A 20,689-nucleotide genomic window follows, 5' to 3' on the forward strand; every position below is an offset into this window, starting at 1 on the left:
CAGTCCTGCTCTGGGCCAGGAGGCAAATAACTCTTTCCTCTTCTAAGTGGTTGTATTTTTAACTCTAACTGCCAGGTAATGATGTAAAAAAGCAAATATTAAAGTGAGTTAAAATGCTAATACTCCTCCCTTGTTTTGCACAGGAACAGAAATTCTTGGCAAGTCAGTTCGTATTATATTCTCTACATTAGGCGTGTGCACATTTTTTGCGTTTGGCTACATGCTGCTGCCACTGTTTGCTTACTTCATCAGAGACTGGCGGATGCTGCTGCTGGCGCTGACGCTGCCGGGGGTGCTGTGTGTCCCGCTGTGGTGGTGAGTGTGGCTCTGTCTCAGACAGCCCCCTACTGCGGGCCAGCAACCTGGAGCTCAGAGCCTGGTGCTGACCTTGGCATGGGCCTGCTGATCTCACTGGAGCAGGCTGAGGCCTCAAAGCCCAGAGACTGTTTCCCTTGTTGGGGGTGGGTATGTGTGCCGGGGTTTGATTCTCCACCATCCCACAAAGCACCATTCTCAGGAAACCCAGTTCCCCCTTGGGCTCTCCCAACTCTTCTCTGTTGCTGGGTGGTTGCTACTGTTTGTGGAGATGGTACTGCTGTTTGTGGAGATGTTTTGTTATTTTTAGCTCTGTCCCCCTGCTCTTCATTGGAGAAGGAAATGGCAACCCACTCCAGTGTTCTTGCCTGGAGAATCCCAGGGACGGGGGAGCCTGGTGGGCTGCCATCTATGGGGTCGCACAGAGTCGGACACGACTGAAGCGACTTAGCAGCAGCAGCAGCAGCCCTGCTTTTCTGACACTTTTCTCTAGGAAATCTCTTTCTCCTTATGGCTTCAACTAATATAACTTCCTCAAGCTTCCCTATCATGTAATGATTAGCATCTAAGATGGGACTTTTTATCTGCTTTGTCTTGAAGAGCTAGAGAATCACTTCTGTTTAATTAATTGTTAGAGAAGATAGATATTCTCTTCACTCCTCCCACAACCCTTCAACCAAATTTTGACACATCAATGTGGGAATAACAAAGTGTTGAGATGCTGACCCCAATTTCACGAAGTATGGCTGTGGGGAAAACTTTACGTGAGAGAACAGATGATAATAATGGAGTAAGGTCCTAGCCGTATGTTTTATTTGGGGGAGATTCCTCAGTTTTTTGGTTTTTCCATATTTAAACAAGAGGAAAGGGGATTTTCCCCATTATTGAGTCCGGTACTCTCTCTCTTTTTCTCTCTCTCTCTCATTGATTAGTCTTGATTTGGTTTCATGATATCAAAATCAAATCTCCCAGCAGTGACTGGTTTTACTGAATTGCTTGACCTCTCTCTGCTTACAAACAATGAGAGTATTTTTGATCATGTTTTGGGGCTCACAGGTTAGACTAGCCCTCATGGTTGCCCTGTCCTATGGACATACTTAGGAAGTGTGCCTTAGGAAGTTTCCTAGAAGGACCTTCATCTTGCTGCAACTGTTAGGCAGCCATAGAGGCTGACAGGTAGTACTTCTTGGCTTTGTTAGACCAGATAGCGCTGGTTGGACCACTCCAAACTACTGTCCTTTTATGATCTCTAAGGCTGCTATGATTTGCCAGTGCAAATCCTTGGCATGAGTGTGCATGGGAAAAAGAAATCACTTTTTTTTTTTCTTATTTCCCTAGAATTTGAGAAAGAGTGTGTTAGATACTATTCTGATTTCCTGACCCAGTCTGAGAGTAGGGTTATTTTCTTGAATGAGAATCACCATCATCACCATCATCGTCACATCATCAGGATCACATCACATCAGCATCACACCCTCTCTTCACAACACCCCCTGCTAACTGAATTTATTGTAAAAGGTGCTGGTGACCAGACAGTCTCTCAAGTCACAAGACAAGATATTCAGAGGTTACTTTCTGCCTCTTCAGTTGAATGATTTTGGTAATCTGTGTTCTTTGGTTCCAGTTGTCATTTCAGCATAAGAGACTAGTACTTTCAAAATATGTTATAGTCAACTGTATTACTATATGATTCTATCAGAGAGAGAACAAAAATAGAAGGGCCCTGACTGACTGTAAGAGATTAGTATGGATTTTAATTTGTGGGGCTTGGATCTTTGCCTCGGAACCAAATGCCACAGCAAGGAACAACTCTGACAGGTCAGCCTCTTGGGTTTCTAGCACAGAAGGTCCATCCCACAAGAAGCTGCCTTACTCTTGCCCCGAGGAGAGTTGTTCCTATGTTGCCCACGGGCTGCTCCATGAGTGCTCCATGGCTGTGGGCACATTGTACCTGGGACAGGACTGCCCCAGACAGAGCGCAGCCCGGGGCCAGGACAAATAAGCTGAGTGCTTGTGCTGAAAGTTAAACAGTCTTATCATTTTTCTATAAAAATAAAAACAAAATAGCTCTCTTTTGAACATCTTGTCCTTGAGGGTGGGATTTCCTGAAGCAATGCCCGTCCATCAGGGTGAGCTGGGATGATGTGGGGACGGCTTCGGGCTACTGTGACCTCTGCTGCCTACTCAGAATGTGATACAGACTCTCCAGCAACACTCTTCCCCTGTTCAATTTGAATTGAATCTACAAAGAGGCTGTAATGTAAACCTTATTTGGCCCTCCACTAACTTGAAATGATAAGCTAGACTTGATTATTTATGCACCAAAAAACCATCGCAATTCGAAAGTTAAGATGGCAGCAACCCTAAATACAGTGGGCTGAAAATTGGAGCAGGTGGTTTGGGGACTTTTTAATGTCCCCAGTTTCCTTTAAAAGGCTTGGCAGTAAGTGACCACAAGTATGAATGGAGTGTTGTAGGTGGGGAAGGAGCCTGTAGGTGCAACATGGGGAAAGTTTTGCAGTATCTATCTGACTAAGCATTTGGAACTTGAGGCCAGTGATGGCCCTCAGAGCTGATAGTTAAGAAAGGTAGGATATGTCTAAGAACAACTTGGTTGGGGAAAGATACCTCTCAGAAGTATAAGTGCCCATGCTGTATAGTTCTTCATTAATACAGTTGCCACTAGCCACATGCAATGACATATTAAAATTAAGAAAGTGCAAGTGTTAGTCTCTCAGTCATGTCCAACTCTTTACCACTCCAAGGACTATAGCCTGCCAGGCTTCTCTGTCCATGGAATTCTCCAGGCAAGAATACTGGAATGGGTTGCCAGTCCCTTCTCCAGGGTATCGAACCTGGGTCTCCCACATTGCAGGAGGATCCTTTACCATATGAACCACCGGGGGCCTCAAATAAATATAAAATTGGATTCTTCAGTCACTCTAGTCACACCAACTTAACAACCACATTTGGTTAGTGGCTGCTGCATTGAACAGCACAAATACACGGCACCAGAGGAAGTTCCCTGGGACAGGACAGCTCTAATTACCAAGGGTCAGTGGCCTAACATCATCACAGTTGCTACAGGGACCAACCAAGTGTATATTCCAAAAAATGCAAAGTGGGTTCATTTTTCAACTCATGTGCTTGTAGTAGGCTGGGGATGGAAGCTTGGGGGTTAGCTACTTGATATGTTGTGTTTCGCTCTGAGATAATTCCTATTGAGGCTTTACAGGGGCCTGTTAATTATAGGAAGACTATATCTGCTACATAAAATTTATTTTCTAGGACAACTTAATACTGACAAATAGATAAGGAAAACAAGAGCCAGCAAAAGAATGGCTAAGCAATTCTGAGAAATAAAGATTAGGAAAGAATGATAAAAAAATAAATAAAAATAGAAAAATTAGGAAAGAATAGAAGTCAGCCATGTCTAAGCATCAGTTAAAAATGTGGGTAGATTGTGTAATAAAAAGTCAGTTTCTAACTAACACAACATTGTTAATCAACTATACTCCAATATAAAATAAAAAATTTTTAATGTTTCTGGACAATAATAATAATTTTAAAAAAAGACCACATTGGCTCTCTCCCCACAACTGGTTTGGGTACTCACTGAGCTGAGAATCTGTTGAAAGCCATGGGACATCCGACGGAAGTGTGTCAGTGTACTCGCCTCCTCCTCTGACTGCCTAAGGAAAAGCCCGAGGAACACAGATGCCTTCTTTTACCCAGTAAACTTGTGAGCATCACCAGCTGGGGCACCAGGAATTCCCCCAGGGATGGACACACTGAAAAGATGCTAGACTCTGTTTCTTTACTGAGCCATGCTGGCTGTGAAGTTTGGGTGGTACTCTCCAGCTGCCCTGGTTTAAACACGCGCATAGTTAATGTCACCCCTTGCAGGCTGGCCCTGGCTTCAAGTACAATTAACAATTGTACTAAAGTTGGTCAGAACTTTCAAACGTGAAGGTACTTTTATTTATTCCTACAAATAATGGAGATCTTATGAAGCCTCCCTCCTCATGTTCTTTAAAAAGACAAACTAGAATTTTACAAAATAAAAATTATTTGGGGGCAACTTACAGTTGATAGCATCAAATCTTGTTGCTGTGAAAAATTATAAAACATCCATAATGAATTTTAGGTTTATTCCTGAATCTCCCCGATGGCTGATATCCCAGAGAAGATTTAAAGAAGCTGAAGATATTATCCAGAAAGCTGCAAAAATAAACAACATAACTGCCCCAGTGGTAGTTTTTGATCCTGTGGAGGTAAGGATTTGCAAATGTTTTCTCTTGAGATCAGCTGTGCATTCTTGATTATGGAATTTAATTTGATTCAATAGATTTTGAGTGCCTACTATGTACCAGGCACTGTTCAAGACCTTAGAGACAAAATGATGATGAAGTTCTGAGATAAAACCCATCTCAAAGGGCTGTGGACCAATTAAATATAATAATTTATATAAATTGCTTAGCAAATAGCAGTGAAAGTGTTAGTTGCTCAGTCATGTCTGACTCGAAGAAGGCAATGGCAAGCCACTCCAGTACTCTTGCCTAGAAAATCCCATGGATGGAGGAGCCTGGTAGGCTGCAATCCGTGGGGTCGCTATGGGTCAGACACGACTGAGCGACTTCACTTTCACTTTTCACTTTCACACATTGGAGAAGGAAATGGCAACCCACTCCAGTGTTCTTGCCTGGAGAATCCCAGGGACGGGGGAGCCTGGTGGGCTTCCGTCTATGGGGTCACACAGAGTCGGACACGACTGAAGTGACTTAGCAGCAGTTAGCAGTAGCAGCATGTCCGACTCTTTGCAACCCCATGGACTACAGCCCACCAGGCTCATCTGTCCATGGAATTCTCTAGGCAAGAATACTGGAGTGGGTAGCCATTCCCTTCTCCAGGGAGCATACAGCAAGTGTTGATTAAATATTAGTTCTTGCTCCGTACCACTGATGCAGCTACATACTGGTGATTTTTTAATGTCTATATTAAGTGGGGAAAAAAAGGTGTTTGAGAGATATTCCACCCATGGGTTCCCCACTGTCTTATGAATCTTACCAAAGTCTGCTGGGGAAGCTGTACCTGTCTTTAGTCTTGCTATATTGTGTCAAGAACCCTAAGGCCTGAGATCATAGGCTGGTGGATTCACACCTGCAGGAAGGAGGCCATGAGAAAAAGCAGATATTCAATGGAAGCATACTCACTTCCTGACAGTCAGTAAGGATTCACCGTGTCCTTGGCCATACCTCATGCCAACTCCCAGAGAAAACAAGAAAAATTAGACACATAAGGAGCATAGAATATAACCCAGAGTGTTAAGAGAATTAGATGGAAGATAAGTGATGAGGTGAGGAAGGAATTCCCCAAGGAGCAAACAGGGTGAGCCAGCAAAGAGAGTAAAGTGATTCAGGGCTGAAGAGGCCAGTCCAAACCAGGGAGGACATTTAAATGATAGGACAAGGGCACTCATGGCTAGAAGGGTCAGGGACTGCTCAGGACACCCCAAGAAGACTATATACTTCTTAGTCTGTATGTTTGCCTCCACACTCACATCTGTGCCCCTGGCCACCCCAGGACTTTGGATGGTGACGAGTGTGCCAGTACTCTATCCTCCTTCTTGGCCTTTGGAACCTTTTACAGAAGCAGACACCTTGGTGATGGCTGGAGGATTAATTACAGTGGCCATGAGCCCAAGCTTTCAGAGAGCTGCCAGGAAAAATATGTCTTAATCCTTTGCTCTTCGGATCAAGAATTCCATTCCCAGCCTTGGTCAATTTAACCAGATGCAAAAATAACATTGGGAGTGTCTAACACTTCTGGATCTCAGGGACGTGCTGAATGTTTTTTTGACGCTTAATGGATACGTGGTCTGACTTCTGTTTTGAGGACCTTAGAGTCTAGTAGAGATAAAGCCTATGTGGATGAAAGCAATCATAAAACATTTCAGAGATACATAGTTATACAGACAAATGAGAACAAAGTCCAGTGTCAAAAACACATGCTTTCTTCCTGCCATGAGGCATATTGAACCTCAACTGAACAAACCCGAGGAGGAAAAGGGAGCTTGTGCTTTCCTGAGGCCCAGTCATCTCTCCCTATTTAGGGTCCTCTGAAGGAGGATATATAGGGCCCTGTGCCAACAAATGCAAACTGCTCGGAATGGTAATAAAGAGCCCACCAGATGCCAGGCACATTGTTCAGCTCATTTGATGCTCATGCCAGTCATTGCTAGTACATATTATTATAGGCCCATTTCACAGGAGAGGTAACTGAGACACAGTTCTTCTTAGTTGAAAAGTTAAATTATTTGCCCAGGATTACACAGCTGGAAGTCTCACTCTGGTGCCAAAATGCATGCTTTTAACAGTTCTTTCTCATCTCATATTAAGGGCAGTGACATTAACTTGGACAGGAAGAAAAACCATGTCATATCATCTTCAAACACAATCTTGGGCTTCTTTGGCTTCCTTTCTGAATACAGGCCAGGGACAAGCACTGGATACGGAAATGTTCTTGTCCTGAGGTTTCCAAATCTGGCTGCTTATCACCATCACCCAAACAGCTTTTAAAAATTACAGATTCCCAGGCCCTTGAGCCCTAGGAAAGATTCAGACTAAGCAAACCCAAGGTGGGACCTGGAAATCTGCATTTTCACAAGGACCCTGTGGAAGTGCCAATTGTCAGCGTAGGCCTGATCCCCAGAACCTGTCTGTGCTTGGTACCAGTCCCATAAAACTTTCAGAAGGACTGCTAGTCCCCAGCAGTTTACACAGGGACTTTCTTCTTTGTGATAACTGGGTAATACTGCCACAGGCATGTTCTGGAGGTTTTCACTCCAGATAGTGCAGAAGCAGAAAGGTAACATGACTGTGAGCTACATGAGGAGGTGCCTGATTGTTCTAGAAAAGAAGGATGCTAATATTTGGGAAGCAGCTACTACAAGGGCAGGTCTGGCACTCTTACTTCCTTCATTGTGGAAATTCTTTCCTCATCCTCTTACTGAATACACGCACAGAGTCACCAAGTTTAACTTTATCCTGAAGAGATTCTCTGCCTTAGAGCCTTGTAACTTTTTTAGTTTCAATTCCTTTTTTTAAAAATTGAAGTATAGTTGATTTATAATATTGTATTAGTTTCAGGTGTACAAGAAAGTGATTCAGTTATTCTTTCAGGTTATTTTCTATTATAGGTTATGAAAAGATATTGAATATACTTCCCTATGCTGCATAGTAAATAATCCTTGTTGCTTATCTATTTTATGTATAGTGGTTTGTATCTGTTAATCCCATACACCTAGTTTATCCCTCCAACCCTCCTTCCTTTTTGCTTTGATAACCATAAGTTTGTTTTCTATGTCTGTGAATCCATTTCTGTTTTTTATATAGATTCATTTGCATTTTTATTACATATATAAATGATATCTTATAATATTTGTCTTTCTCCCTCTGACTTACTTCACTAAGTGAAATATTCTCCTGTTGCAAATGGCAATATTTCATTCTTTCTTACGACAAATATTCCATTGTATATATACCATATTATCTTGAGACAGTCATTTGTTGATGGGCACTTGGGTTGTTTCCATGTCTTGGCTAATGTAAGTAGTATAGTTTCAATTCTAATAAGCTTGATTACATGAAAAGTTAACTTCAGTAAATTAAAAGTAAAGGAAGGAAGCCCATTAACAGCAGTAAGAATACCACCAACCATTGACAGCTTATGTGTTTTCCTCAATGGTGCAGTAATGAAAATAATAGTTAAAATGTATGGGGTGTTTACCATGGTTCAAGTACTGTTAAGATTTATATATATGACCTCACTTAAACTTTTCAACTCTTATTAGACCCATTTTACAGAAAGGTAAACTGAGGCTCACAGAGGATAAATAGTAACTTTTTCAAGGTCCCCTAGTTAACTCAAGTGTGTTCTGACACTGAGACAAAAACAGGAAAAGTATAAGAAGCAGATATGAACCTCAACGTAGTTTGGGGCTATATGGCCCTACCCACTCAAAAGGCCCTAAGGCTCAGTGTGATTAAGGTCACCCATAGTGATGCCCATGAGTCAAGGCAAATCTATGTTAGCAGTCAGGCTTTACATAAAGAGATAATGAAGCCAGTTTTTATATTTTAAAGGTTTCTGTCTAAAATGGGCCACCCCAGGGCTCGAACCCAGGTCTCCCGCATTGTGGACAGATGCTTTACCATCTGAGCCACCAAGGAAGTCCAAAATGGGCCACAAACATTTTTAAATGTTAGAATAAGCATCCTTTATTTAGATGCCCTTATTCCATGCAAATTGCAGACTTCTAAGCATGTTCAAAGTGAAGAGAGTTACATGCATAAGAATATACTGTCATAGCCAAAGATACTTCCTCATCATTTCTTAATCTCATGGTTGTGTACATTACTTTAGCAACAGGAGCAACTCCCCCTGAAGCAGCAGAAAGTTTTCATTTTGGACCTGTTTAGGACTCGGAGCATTGCTACAATAACCATTATGTCTTTGCTGCTATGGTAAGTAATAAGAGATCTGGAAATGTGACATACAGCATGTAAATATAGAGCTGATTTTCTTTAATTCAAGGGACAGGGTCAAGGCCTGGGTCCTCCTGAGACAAAATTAAAATTTTAGAATCTAAGTTATTTGGAGATCAATCCTGGATGTTCATTGGAGGGACTGATGCTAAAGCTGAAACTGCAATACTTTGGCCACCTCATGCGACGAGTTGACTCACTGGAAAAGACTGATGCTGGGAAAGGTTGGGGGCGGGAGGAGAAGGGGACGACAGAGAATGAGATGGCTGGATGGCATCACCAGCTCTGTGGACATGAGTTTGAGTGTACTCCGGGAGTTGGTGATGGACAGGGAGGCCTGGCGTGCTGTGATTCATGGGGTCGCGGAGAGTCGGACACGACTGAGCGACTGAACTGAACTGAACTGATTTGGAAAGCCCTTAACTTAAGGGCTTCCCTTATAGCTCAGTTGGTAAAACTGCATTGCTCTCGGCCTGCAATGCAGGAAACGCCGGTTCAATTCCTGGATCGGGAAGATCCCCTGGAGAAGGGATAAGCTACCTACTCCAGTATTCTTGGGCTTCCCTTGTGGCTCAGCTGGTAAAGAATCCACCTGCAATGCAGGAGACCTGGGTTTGATCCCTGGTTTGGGAAGATACCCTGGAGAAGGGAAAGGAAAGGCTACCCACTCAAGTATTCTGGTCTGGAGAATTCCATGGACTGTATAGTCCATGGGGTGGCAAAGAGTTGGACACAACTAAGCAACTTGCACTTTCAACTTAATTTACAGGACTGGATACTTAAAAAAATGTCAAAGGGAACAATATTTAAAGGGAACTTTGACCCACATGGAAAGGATGCCCTGCCCCTCCTAAAGTTACTGGCATTAAAACTAATGATATCCTGGATGCCTGAAGCTGAGATGGCAACTCAGCTCCTGCTTCCAGAAGCTGTACAGGCAATTAATTAGTGAGGTTAGAATACCCTGAGTCCCCACTGCCTGACTTGGAGTTTTGACAAGCTTTTTATACTTGCTGATAGCAATTTACTGAGTGATTTTTAAGGCACATAAATAATGAACTGACTTTGTAGGCAAGAGTTAATAATGTATCTGCCAAGAAATTAGGAAGAAGACAGAAAGAAAAGAACATGCCTACTCCATGATGGCAGCACAAAAAAACAATGGTAATCAGAACTACCAGGCTCACGCTGCAGCTAGTCTAATTCTAGAGCCACCTTGTATTACAATTAGAAGTCATCAATAACAGAGTTTATGCCCCTGAATTAAGCAAGTGTGTCCTAGACATGTGTCTTTCCTCACAATGAACCTGCTTAGCTCTTACATGTCAGCAGGCGTCACTGGTGCAGATGTATCTTGAGAAGGGGCACTTCTGGGCCGACAATCGAGTAGCCGTTAGTGTTATTCATGCTGCTCTTACTATCAAATGTGAAAATCACTAAGATCCTAGAGGAATAAAGCTCCGTTTTTTGCTTTTGTTTTGGATTAGCCCTTGTGCTATCCAACCTAGTAGAGTATGTGTAAAAAGATCCAACAGTGTTCCTGAAAATATTTTTCAGATGTTCTCTGCTTTCCAGTCACGTTGATAATAAGCAAATTTCTCCACAGAGGAGTCTGCGTAGTGTTATATATAACTTAGTGTTTTTTCCACAGAAGAGCTTTTATGTGGAAGTTAACTATAATGGCGGGATATGCAATGTGCATTCTGTGATACCTTGAAGCGTTATGAGACTCATTTTTTTCCCTAAAGTGAGTTTTACTAAGTCAATTGGAATTTACTGTAAGTGGATCCCACAGTATTACCTTTGTATCTTTTTCTTTTTTGGGGGGGGTGGAGAATGAAATATGGATTTTATGTTCACTGATGTGACAGTCTTTCTTCAATTAATATCTCTAAGGGGATGAGACTGTAATGTGCAAGCTATTCTACTGACACCTGAAATTAGCTAGATTAGGATAGGTAATTTTTGAATATTTGTATATTTAGATTTAGTGCTGTCCAACATAAGTTTCTGCAATGATAAAAACATTTTATATCTCTGTTGTACATTATAGGAGCCACTGGCTCCATATGGCTACTAAGGAATTGAAGTATGGCTAGTGCCAAATTAAGGGATGAAATTTTAAATTTTATTTAATTTTAATTTTTTACTTTTAAATAGCCCTATGTGGCTAGTTGCTACTTGTAAGATACCAAGATATGGACAACTTCCTAACCATCATGAAATTGTAAAGTGACCCAAGCCATCCTTTTGTCATTTTTGTCTTTTGATTTCCAGGATGTTAACCTCAGTGGGTTACTTTGCTCTGTCTCTCAACACTCCTAATTTACATGGAGATCCCTACCTGAACTGTTTCTTCTCTGCCTTGATTGAAGTTCCAGCTTACATTGCAGCCTGGCTGCTACTTCGAACCCTACCCAGACGTTATGTCATAGCTGGAGTACTGTTCTTTGGAGGAAGTGTGCTTCTCTTAATTCAATTGGTACCTGCAGGTAAGAAGCTATACAATATTAACAACTTACCAGAAAAGAGCCACACCTCGACTAGGCTAGTTACTAGTCGTGTGTGCGTGTGTGCTTAGTTCAGTCATGTCCGATTCTTTGCGACCCCATAGACTGTAGCCCACCAGACTCCTCTGTCCATGGCAAGAATGGACAAGAATACTGGAGTGGGTAGCCATTGCCTTCTCCAGGGGGTCTTCCTGACCCAGGGATCAAACCTGGGTCTTCTGCATTGCAGGCATATGCTTTACCATCAGAGTTACTAGGGAAGCCCTAATTATTAGTCACTGTTCCCTGTTTATGTAGCTTTTACATAATAAACCATTCATAAGTCAGTTACACAAGAGATAGCTAACTCTGTGATTTCTTTTGTTCAGAATTAGTGCCTTCAAACAGAAGGGTTAGCCTCAGAGAGTCAGAAATCACTACCAGAAGAAGAGTAATGCTCCCAGAGCATCCCCTTCATAGAAAATTTCACCTAATCCCTCAAACCTTTCTTTGAGTCATAAACCTGAGGGCTAATTTCTTGGTACTTTCAAACCTCTCTGATTGATGTATATATACAAGTGTTGAGAGTTGGTAGTACATGCCAGTTCCAGTATAAATTCAGTGATTTTTATGGTCTGTAATCTAAGAAAATTAGAGATTCCAAGGGAACATTTCATGCAAAGATGGGCTCGATAAAGGACAGGAATGGTATGGACCTAACAGAAGCAGAAGATATTAAGAAGAGGTGGCAAGAATACACAGAAGAACTGTACAAAAAAGATCTTCACGACCAATATAGTCACGATAACGTGATCACTGACCTAGAGCCAGACATCTTGGAATGTGAAGTCAAGTGGGCCTTAGAAAGCATCACTGCGAACAAAGCTAGTGGAGGTGATGGAATTCCAGTTGAGCTATTTCAAATCTTGAAAGATGATGCTGTGAAAGTGCTGCACTCAATATGCCAGCAAATTTGGAAAACTCAGCAGTGGCCACAGGACTAGAAAAGGTCAGTCTTCATTCCAATCCCAAAGAAAGGCAATGCCAAAAAATGCTCAAACTACCGCACAATTTCACTCATCTCACACGCTAGTAAAGTCATGCTCAAAATTCTCCAAGCCAGGCTTCAGCAATATGTGAACCGTGAACTCCCAGATGTTCAAGCAGGTTTTAGAAAAGGCAGAGGCACCAGAGATCAAATTGTCAACATCCGCTGGATCATGGAGAAAGCAAGAGAGTTCCAGAAAAACATCTATTTCTGCTTCATTGACTATGCCAAAGCCTTTGACTGTGTGGATCATAATAAACTGTGGAACATTCTGAAAGAGATGGGAATACCAGACTACCTGACCTGCCTCTTGAGAAACCTGTATGCAGGTCAGGAAGCAACAGTCAGAACTGTACATGGAACAACAGACTGGTTCCAGATAGGAAAATGAGTACATCAAGGCTGTATATTGTCACCTTGCTTATTTAACTTGTATGCAGAGTACATCATGAGGAACGCTGGGCTGGAAGAAGCACAAGCTGGAATCAAGATTGCTGGGAGAAATATCAGTAACCTCAGATATGCAGATGACACTACCCTTATGGCAGAAAGTGAAGAGGAACTCAAAAGCCTCTTGAGGAAAGTGAAAGAGGAGAGTGAAAAGGTTGGCTTGAAGCTCAACATTCAGAAAACAAAGATCATGGCATCTGGTCCCATCACTTCATGGGAAATAGATGGAAAAACAGTGGAAACAGTGTCAGACTTTATTTTTTGGGGCTCCAAAGTCACTGCAGATGCTGATTGCAGCCATGAAATTAAAAGACGCTTACTCCTTGGAAGGAAAGTTATGACCAACCTAGATAGCATATTAAAAAGCAGAGACATTACTTTGCCAAGCAAGGTCCGTCTAGTCAAGGCTATGGTTTTTCCTGTGGTCATGTATGGATGTGAGAGTTGGACTGTGAAGAAAGCTGATCGCCAAAGAATTGATGCTTTTGAACTGTGGTGTTGGAGAAGACTCTTGAGAGTCCCTTGGACTGCAAGGAGATCCAACCAGTCCATTCTAAAGGAGATCAGGCCTGGGTGTTCATTGGAAGGACTGATGCTAAAGCTGAAACTGCAATACTTTGGCCACCTCATGCGACGAGTTGACTCACTGGAAAAGACTCTGATGCTGGGAAAGGTTGGGGGCGGGAGGAGAAGGGGATGACAGAGAATGAGATGGCTGGATGGCATCACCGACTCTGTGGACATGAGTTTGAGTGAACTCTGGGAGTTGGTGATGGACAGGGAGGCCTGGCGTGCTGTGATTCATGGGGTCACGGAGAGTCGGACACGACTGAGCGACTGAACTGAACTGAACTGAACTGAATCTTTAAGAAGTCGGAAAGCACATAAAAAGATACATGCTTCTCTTTTCCTCCTATGTCCAAGTTTCTCATATTGTTACAACATTAAGTCAACAGATTATTGATATAGTATTATACATAGAAGTATATATCTCAATAATAATAAGTAGGATAAAAGGATTTGTTCTTCTCCTCAAAGATTAAACTTAACTGCATTAACACGCTAACAATTGACTATGAAACTGTTGTAATTAAAGTGAGGACAAGGTCACAATGCATAAACCATCTAGAATGACAGAAGAGTGAAGCTCAAAGCACCCTTCACTCTCCATCTTTTTCTATGTCCAATTAGTAAGGCTCTGAAGAAGAAGTGTAACTTGGGGAATATCTTTATATTATAAAATATTTATATATGAAACATATTATAAAACATTCCTATACAAGCAATAAGGACAAAACAAGCAACTGTTAAGACAGTATTGTTACTAAAAGTACCTCTGTTTACACTGGGTCTCTTTTCCAGGTTACAACTTCTTGTCCATTGGTCTGGCCATGTTGGGAAAATTTGGGATCACGTCTGCCTTTGCCATGCTGTATGTCTTCACTGCAGAGCTCTACCCAACCCTGGTCAGGAACATGGCAGTGGGGGTCGCCTCCATGGCCTCCAGAGTGGGCAGCATCATTGCTCCCTACTTTGTTTACCTAGGTGAGATGCATCTTATCAGTCTTTTTTTTTTTTTAATATAAGTAATAGACTTTTTGTTGTGAAAAATGCAAACAGCACAGAAAGTACTGGAAAAAGTACAAGGTCACCTGTACTCTCTCAGTTCCTCAAATCACAGCCCTCAGAGGAACTAATACTAACATTTGGTGAGTAGCCCTCCAGACATTTCATTTTGTACAAAACACACGCACACATTTTTAAATACACAAAATTATATCATAAATATTGTTTCATGACTTTTTTGAAACTTAACATTGTATCAGAATATCCTTCCTGATTGGTATATATATAGTTTTCATCTTCGCCTTTCATCTTCCCTATACTTTCGTACCATGTTCATGTGGTCTAATTGGTATGTGTATAGTTCTTTTATCTTCTTTTTAGTTAGTACATAGACTTCTAATATATGTGTACACATAATTTATTTAACTAGATTCATGAATGAATATTTAGACCATTTCCAAGTTTTTGTTATTGCAAGTAACACTACAGTGAATATTCCCCTACACCTCCACAGCCTTTGTATATATGGATCAATGGATTGCTAGAGCAATTTAAAAATTTCATAGATATTGCCAAATTGACTTCTGAATATTATACCAATTTACAATCCAACTATCAATATATGAGAGTGTCTGTTTCTCCACATCCTCATCAACAGTGGGAGTCATCCAATTTTTTAATCATTGATAATTTGTTGTGTGAAAAATGGATATAATTGTTGCTTTCATTTCTTTTTCAACTATGAATGAGGTTGAACATTTTTTCATAAATTTATTGACATTCTATTTGTTTTTAAGATATCTGGCTGTCCATGTCTTTTCCCATCTTTCTAATGGTTTATTCAACTTTATATTTTGGGGGGGGGGCTTTTCGTAATTGAAAAAATTAGCCCTCTGTATATATATTGTAAATATCTTTTCCTACTTTATCATTTCAATTTTTACTTCATGACTTTTTTTGCAGTTCAGGAACTTTAGCTTTTATGTGATCATATTTATCCATCGGGAGGGCTTTCATGAGATGTTCCATGTATGTAGGATCTAGCACTCAAAGCCTAAACCTCATAAGAACTTTACTGGTGAGAGATGGAGACACAGTTCCTTATTCTTCCTAATTATTCATTGGTTACCTACTGGTTCAAACACATAGACATACATCCCCAAAGACATATGTGAATTCTCAGACAAGGTACACTCTAAAACCTTACAGGGAAAGAGAGACATTTTCCACACAGCTGCCCTGAATACCTGAGAAAGTACATTATTATGTAGGATGGTGTCTTTTCATCTTCCCTATACCTTCAAACCATGCTCATGTGGTCTAATGGTGGACCACTTACATAAGAAATGCAGGAGTCTGAGAAAGAGCTTTCTATTCCACAGTAGCAGCTCTTGTTGGTGACAACAGAGGCCTTGGAGAAGCTTCAAGATGTATATATTTTTTTGTCAAATAAAATTCTTGGTTGTGTTATTCCTCTGTAATCTCTGTATGTAGAAGGGAAGCAATATGAAGATCTATCATTCTCCTGTCCAAGTAACACCAGATAAAGAAGAGGTGGAGTGGTTCTTCCAATTACATATAAAACCAAGACATATAAATGCTGCAGGAAGAAACCACAGTGCCTGACATTTATTGATTTAAATTGGATTGAATATATTACTTAGATTTTCTTTGAGAGTCTCACAGCTCTGTGGACCTAGCTTTCTACAGCAGCCTACTGGTCTGGGCAAATACAAAGGTTGTATCAGGCATAACAGCCAGTACCTGTCCCTGCAACATCCTGGTCCACCTCTTTCCCTGTGATGTCCTCCCAGCCCCCATCTCCAGTGACTTTTATCTTAAGAGAACTTTGGTAGGCAAAGATTTCTATCAAAAGAACATCTATCACACCTGATTAAGTAGCAGTTCAGAGAATACCAGTTGACATGAAAGACCCTTTGATAATGCAAGATCAAGGGTGAATGATTATGGAAATTCAGAGGCAATGACATCTGCCAAACAGAAGCTGTGTATTTTGCACACTTTTTTTCTTCTGTAAGTATTCAGATTTAAAACTGTGTGCCACCATTACAAAGTGATTCTTAAGAGCACCTGGAGAGTCCCTATCTCTAACTGATGTCCTTACGTCCTATGTCTTACAGGTGCTTACAACAGAGTTCTGCCCTACATCCTCATGGGTAGTCTGACTGTCCTGATCGGAATCATCACTCTTTTTTTCCCTGAAAGTTTTGGAAGGACTCTACCAGAGACCCTAAAGCAGATGCAGAAAGTGAAAGGGTAAGTGGAACTTTAAAAATTATGTGTATAAAAAAAGAATAAACATGATAGAATAAATAGGAAGGTTCTGAAAAGGAAGAGTAGCAAGTGGAGAGTAGCAGTATCAGATAATAAAGCATACTATTAAGCAATGGAAATTAAAACAGTATGATAACAATATAGAAAAATAAATCACTGGAATGGGATAGGGTTCAAAATTAAACTGAATAAAATAAGAGAATTCAGTGTGAGAAAACAAGTAGCACTTCAGAATCAGTGGGGGAAAGTTAGATTATTCAGTAAAAAGTGTTAGAATATTCAACTAGCCATTTTGGCTACATAAAAAGCTGAAATCCTACTTCAAAATATATCATGATAAATTCCAGAAAGATTAAAAATTGAGACCTAAAAATATAAAGTCATAAATGTACCAGAAGAAAACATAAATATTTTATAACCTTAAAGAAGGCCTTTCTGAGCATGATATGAAAAACAAAAAGTTATAAAGGAAAAGATCAACATATTTGATTAAACAATTTTAGATATTGTCAGTAGAGTAAAAGTGAAACCATAAATTAGAACAAAGGTCGACAAACCAGGGGGAAAATATTTGCAACACACTAGACAGACTTAATAAACTTAAGATATGAGATAGACAGAGTTAATAAACTTAAGATACAAGAAGCTCTTAGTGATCAGTGGGAAAAAGACCAACAACTCAGTAAGAAAACCGGTAAAAGTCATGAACAAGCAGTTTATAGAAAAGAATATTTCAGGGGCAAATATATTTATGAAAAGGAAATACCTGTCCACATTAATAAAAAAATTTTAATGCAATATCATTTTTTGGCCTATGAGATTGTGTGAGAGTTTTCTTCCTGATATCAACCAATTCTGACACCAAATTAATGTCCTATAATATCATCCAGTTATGACACTAATTACCCAGGACTAGCATCAGACTCTACAAGTTAAAGGCTCAGTCCCATAAGACAGCTTACTCTTCAGCTACCAGTCACAAGTAATGGGTCCCCAAGGTTATCCACATTTCTGGCTGTTGGGGAGGGGGAAGTTTACTCCCTTACCCCTTTAAGTTCTTGTGGCTGAACTAATAATAAAACTGACACAAGTCAAGAGGAGAAAAACACATTTTAATTCATGCATACAGAGATCTCTCAGAAAGAGGACTGCAGACATGGCCAAAGCAGGCAGCTTTTACAGTTTTTAGACAAAGAAACAATAAAACTGAGAGGAATTGATAAGACAAAGGAGTTTAGGTTTGAGTGCTTAATTGTTATTGTTGTTCAGTCACCAAGTAGTGTCAGACTCTTTGCGACCCCATGGACTGCAGCACTCCAGGCTTCCCTGTCCCTCACCATCTTCCAGAGTTTGCTGAAGACATGAACTTGGGTACTTAATTAGTACAGAATTTAAATGAAGTGTGGGCCTGGGTAGTAAATTAGTAAAGAAGCAGCAAGGTTTATTTATACAGATTTTTTGGCCCTGCCCTCAATTCTCCATCTCTGGTAATAAGGGTGTCCTTCTACCTCCATATGTGGGGAGTGGGCTTTTCCAAGAGGGATTTATTTTCTGCTTTCGGGGGCACAGAGGAGGCCAGAGCTTCCTTCTGCATCAGCTCCTTCACAAGCAACTTGAATTCAAAATAATCATAATGGGGACTTCCCTAGCAGTTCAGTGGTTAGGACTCAGTGCCTTAACTGCTGAGGGCGCAGGTTCAGTCCCTGGTTGGGGAACTAAGATCCCACATGCTGCGTGACCAAAAGCAAAAACAAAATCAAAATGAAAAATAATCAATATGCCATTGTGGCATATTTGGGGGCAGCCTGCCCTGAGCTCCAACATGTCCGACTTGACCACAAAGTCTGGTGTTTCCACAACCCCCCTCCTCATGTTCAGGAATTTGCTAGAATGATGCACAGAACTCAGGAAACCGTTTTACTTACTACTACCTGTTTGTTATAAACAACACAAATGAACAGCCAGGAGAAAACATGAGATCCGGAAGGGTCCAGAGCACAGGAGTCTCTGTCCTGTGGAGTTGGGGAGCATCACCATTGCGGCACATGGATGTGTTTGCCAATTCAGAAGCTCTCCAGACCCCAGTAAACGTTTAGGAGATTTTATGGAGTTTTTTCACCACATAGGCATGATCAATATTGATTTAACCTCAGACCTTCTGCCTTCTGTAGGGGCTGGAGGGTGGGCTGAAAGTTCCAGGCTTCTAGTCAAGGCTTGATCTTTCTGGAAACCAGCGTCCATCATGAAGCTATCTAGGGACTCACCAAGAGCACCTCATTAGATTGAGGCAAGACACTCCTGTTACCCTTGTCACTCAAGAGAATTACAAGGGATTTAGGAGCTCTATTCAGAAACCAGGGACAAAAATCAAATATCTTTCTATGACAACACAGACTGGCAAACATTTAAAAGATCAGTGGTATGGTAGTAGAAGTTTAAGGTTCGTTTATTTTTATTTATTTGTTTTTGTCTGCACTGGGTCTTCGTTGCCGCAGGGTTCCTCTAGATGTGGCGAGCGATGGTTCCTCTTTGCTGTGGTGTGCAGGTTTCTCATTATAGTGGCTTCTCTTGTTGCAGAGCACAGCCCTAGGCACACGGGCTTCAGTAGTTGGGGCTCGCAGGCTCTAGAGTGCTGGCTCAGCAGTTGTGGCTCTAGAACTTATTTGCCCCGCAGCACGTAGGAGTTTCCCCAGTCAGGGATTGAATCCATGCCCCCTAAATTGGCAGGTGGATTCTCAACCACTGGGCCACCAGGGAAGTCCAAGAGAAGTTTAAATTCTAGAGTGAAACTGCCTGGCTTCAGAACCCAAATCTACTGCAAACTTGGGCAATTTGCTTAGTTTTCACTAGGCCTCAGTATTCCCATCTGTTATATGGGAATAGTTCATATGGCTTTTGTGACGTTATATAAGATAATGTGTTTTCAGTGCAGAGCAATGATATAAAAATAAGTCCATATGTGAATGGATTGTGATCCAGACTGGATGTATATAGCAAAAGATGCCCAGTTTTGATAGGTTGTTTTTCCTAACGATAAAACTACTTCAATATCAGCTTTAACTTACCAAGAACTTCATGCTTACCACTCTATTCTTTCCTCAGTGAAACTATAAAATCATGAATACTAGTGCTAGCTATCCTCATGACGTTCTTTTTAAAGTAATTACTTGTTCATTGACTAGAGAAATGTTTTTCTGTGTCAACTTGGCTTTTTTTTTCATTTAATTTTCTTTGGCATTTATCTTATTTTCAGGTTCAGATATGGGAAAAAAACAAAAGGTTCAATGGAGAAAGAAGAAAATCCCAAAGTTATAATAACTTCATTCTAATAAAATTCCCATCCTATTTGGTGAATTGGAAAACATCCATAAGCCTGTGAAGAAACTAAAGCTGTTCCTGATGAAAAGGACTGACTAGGAGGAAAAACACTAAAATGGACCTTGCTATTAAATGCTTTCCATATGGCAAACTCTGGACCAAACTTACAGATAACTCATTTTTAAAAACAAACCATTTCTAGAGACTTTTCCTAATTAATTTGATGAATTGGGTTTGTCGGATTTTTAGAAAAACGTGTTGATTAAGGACTGGAAAACCCATATATAAAGATTAAACTCATTTCCAAATACAAAGACTATCCAAATTTTTAAAAAATTCATTGAATTAACACAACTATCAGGCTTGTGTGTGTGTGTGTGTGTGTATAAGTAAACCAGCTCATTCAAAATGAACAGTTACATGCAGTATTCCTACCCAGCAAATTTTATACACTCCTTTAAGAATTGATGGCAGATACTAATAGGATTTACAAATGAAATGCATCAAGAGGTCAGACAGCCTGGCTCTCTGGCCTTTCAGCATTTAAGAAGGAAACAAGGCCGCTCCTGGCTACAATTTCAGAGGCTATGGCTCACAGGCTATCGAATGATTCACATTTGTTGTGCTCTTTGTGAGCACTTGACTAAGCTGTTCCCTAAGAC

At 40.8% G+C, this 20,689-nt stretch overlaps 1 protein-coding gene across 4 annotated transcripts in view; it reads left to right on the forward strand.

Moving 5' to 3' along the window:
- The window catches only part of SLC22A4 (solute carrier family 22 member 4), a 45,896-nt gene extending 25,422 nt beyond the window's left edge, over positions 1-20,474 (forward strand). For 2 of the 4 annotated variants that reach the window (XM_055430436.2, XM_055430437.2), the window contains exons 3-8: positions 4,463-4,589; positions 8,740-8,840; positions 11,139-11,353; positions 14,211-14,393; positions 16,556-16,691; positions 19,963-20,474. In XM_055430436.2, coding sequence (XP_055286411.1) covers positions 4,463-4,589; positions 8,740-8,840; positions 11,139-11,353; positions 14,211-14,393; positions 16,556-16,691; positions 19,963-20,038 — 838 coding nt within the window. In that variant the 3' untranslated portion in view covers positions 20,039-20,474. Of the gene's footprint in view, positions 1-143; positions 316-4,462; positions 4,590-8,739; positions 8,841-11,138; positions 11,354-14,210; positions 14,394-16,555; positions 16,692-19,962 lie in introns of all 4 variants that reach the window. The other 2 variants (XM_055430433.2, XM_055430432.2) reach the window with 2 other exon arrangements.
- The last annotated feature ends 215 nt before the right edge of the window (positions 20,475-20,689 follow it).

The sequence above is a fragment of the Moschus berezovskii genome, chromosome 8, assembly GCF_049115385.1.
Source record: "Moschus berezovskii isolate FMDL1 chromosome 8, NW_MosBer_1.0, whole genome shotgun sequence".
Classification (NCBI taxonomy): Eukaryota; Metazoa; Chordata; class Mammalia; order Artiodactyla; family Moschidae; genus Moschus; species Moschus berezovskii.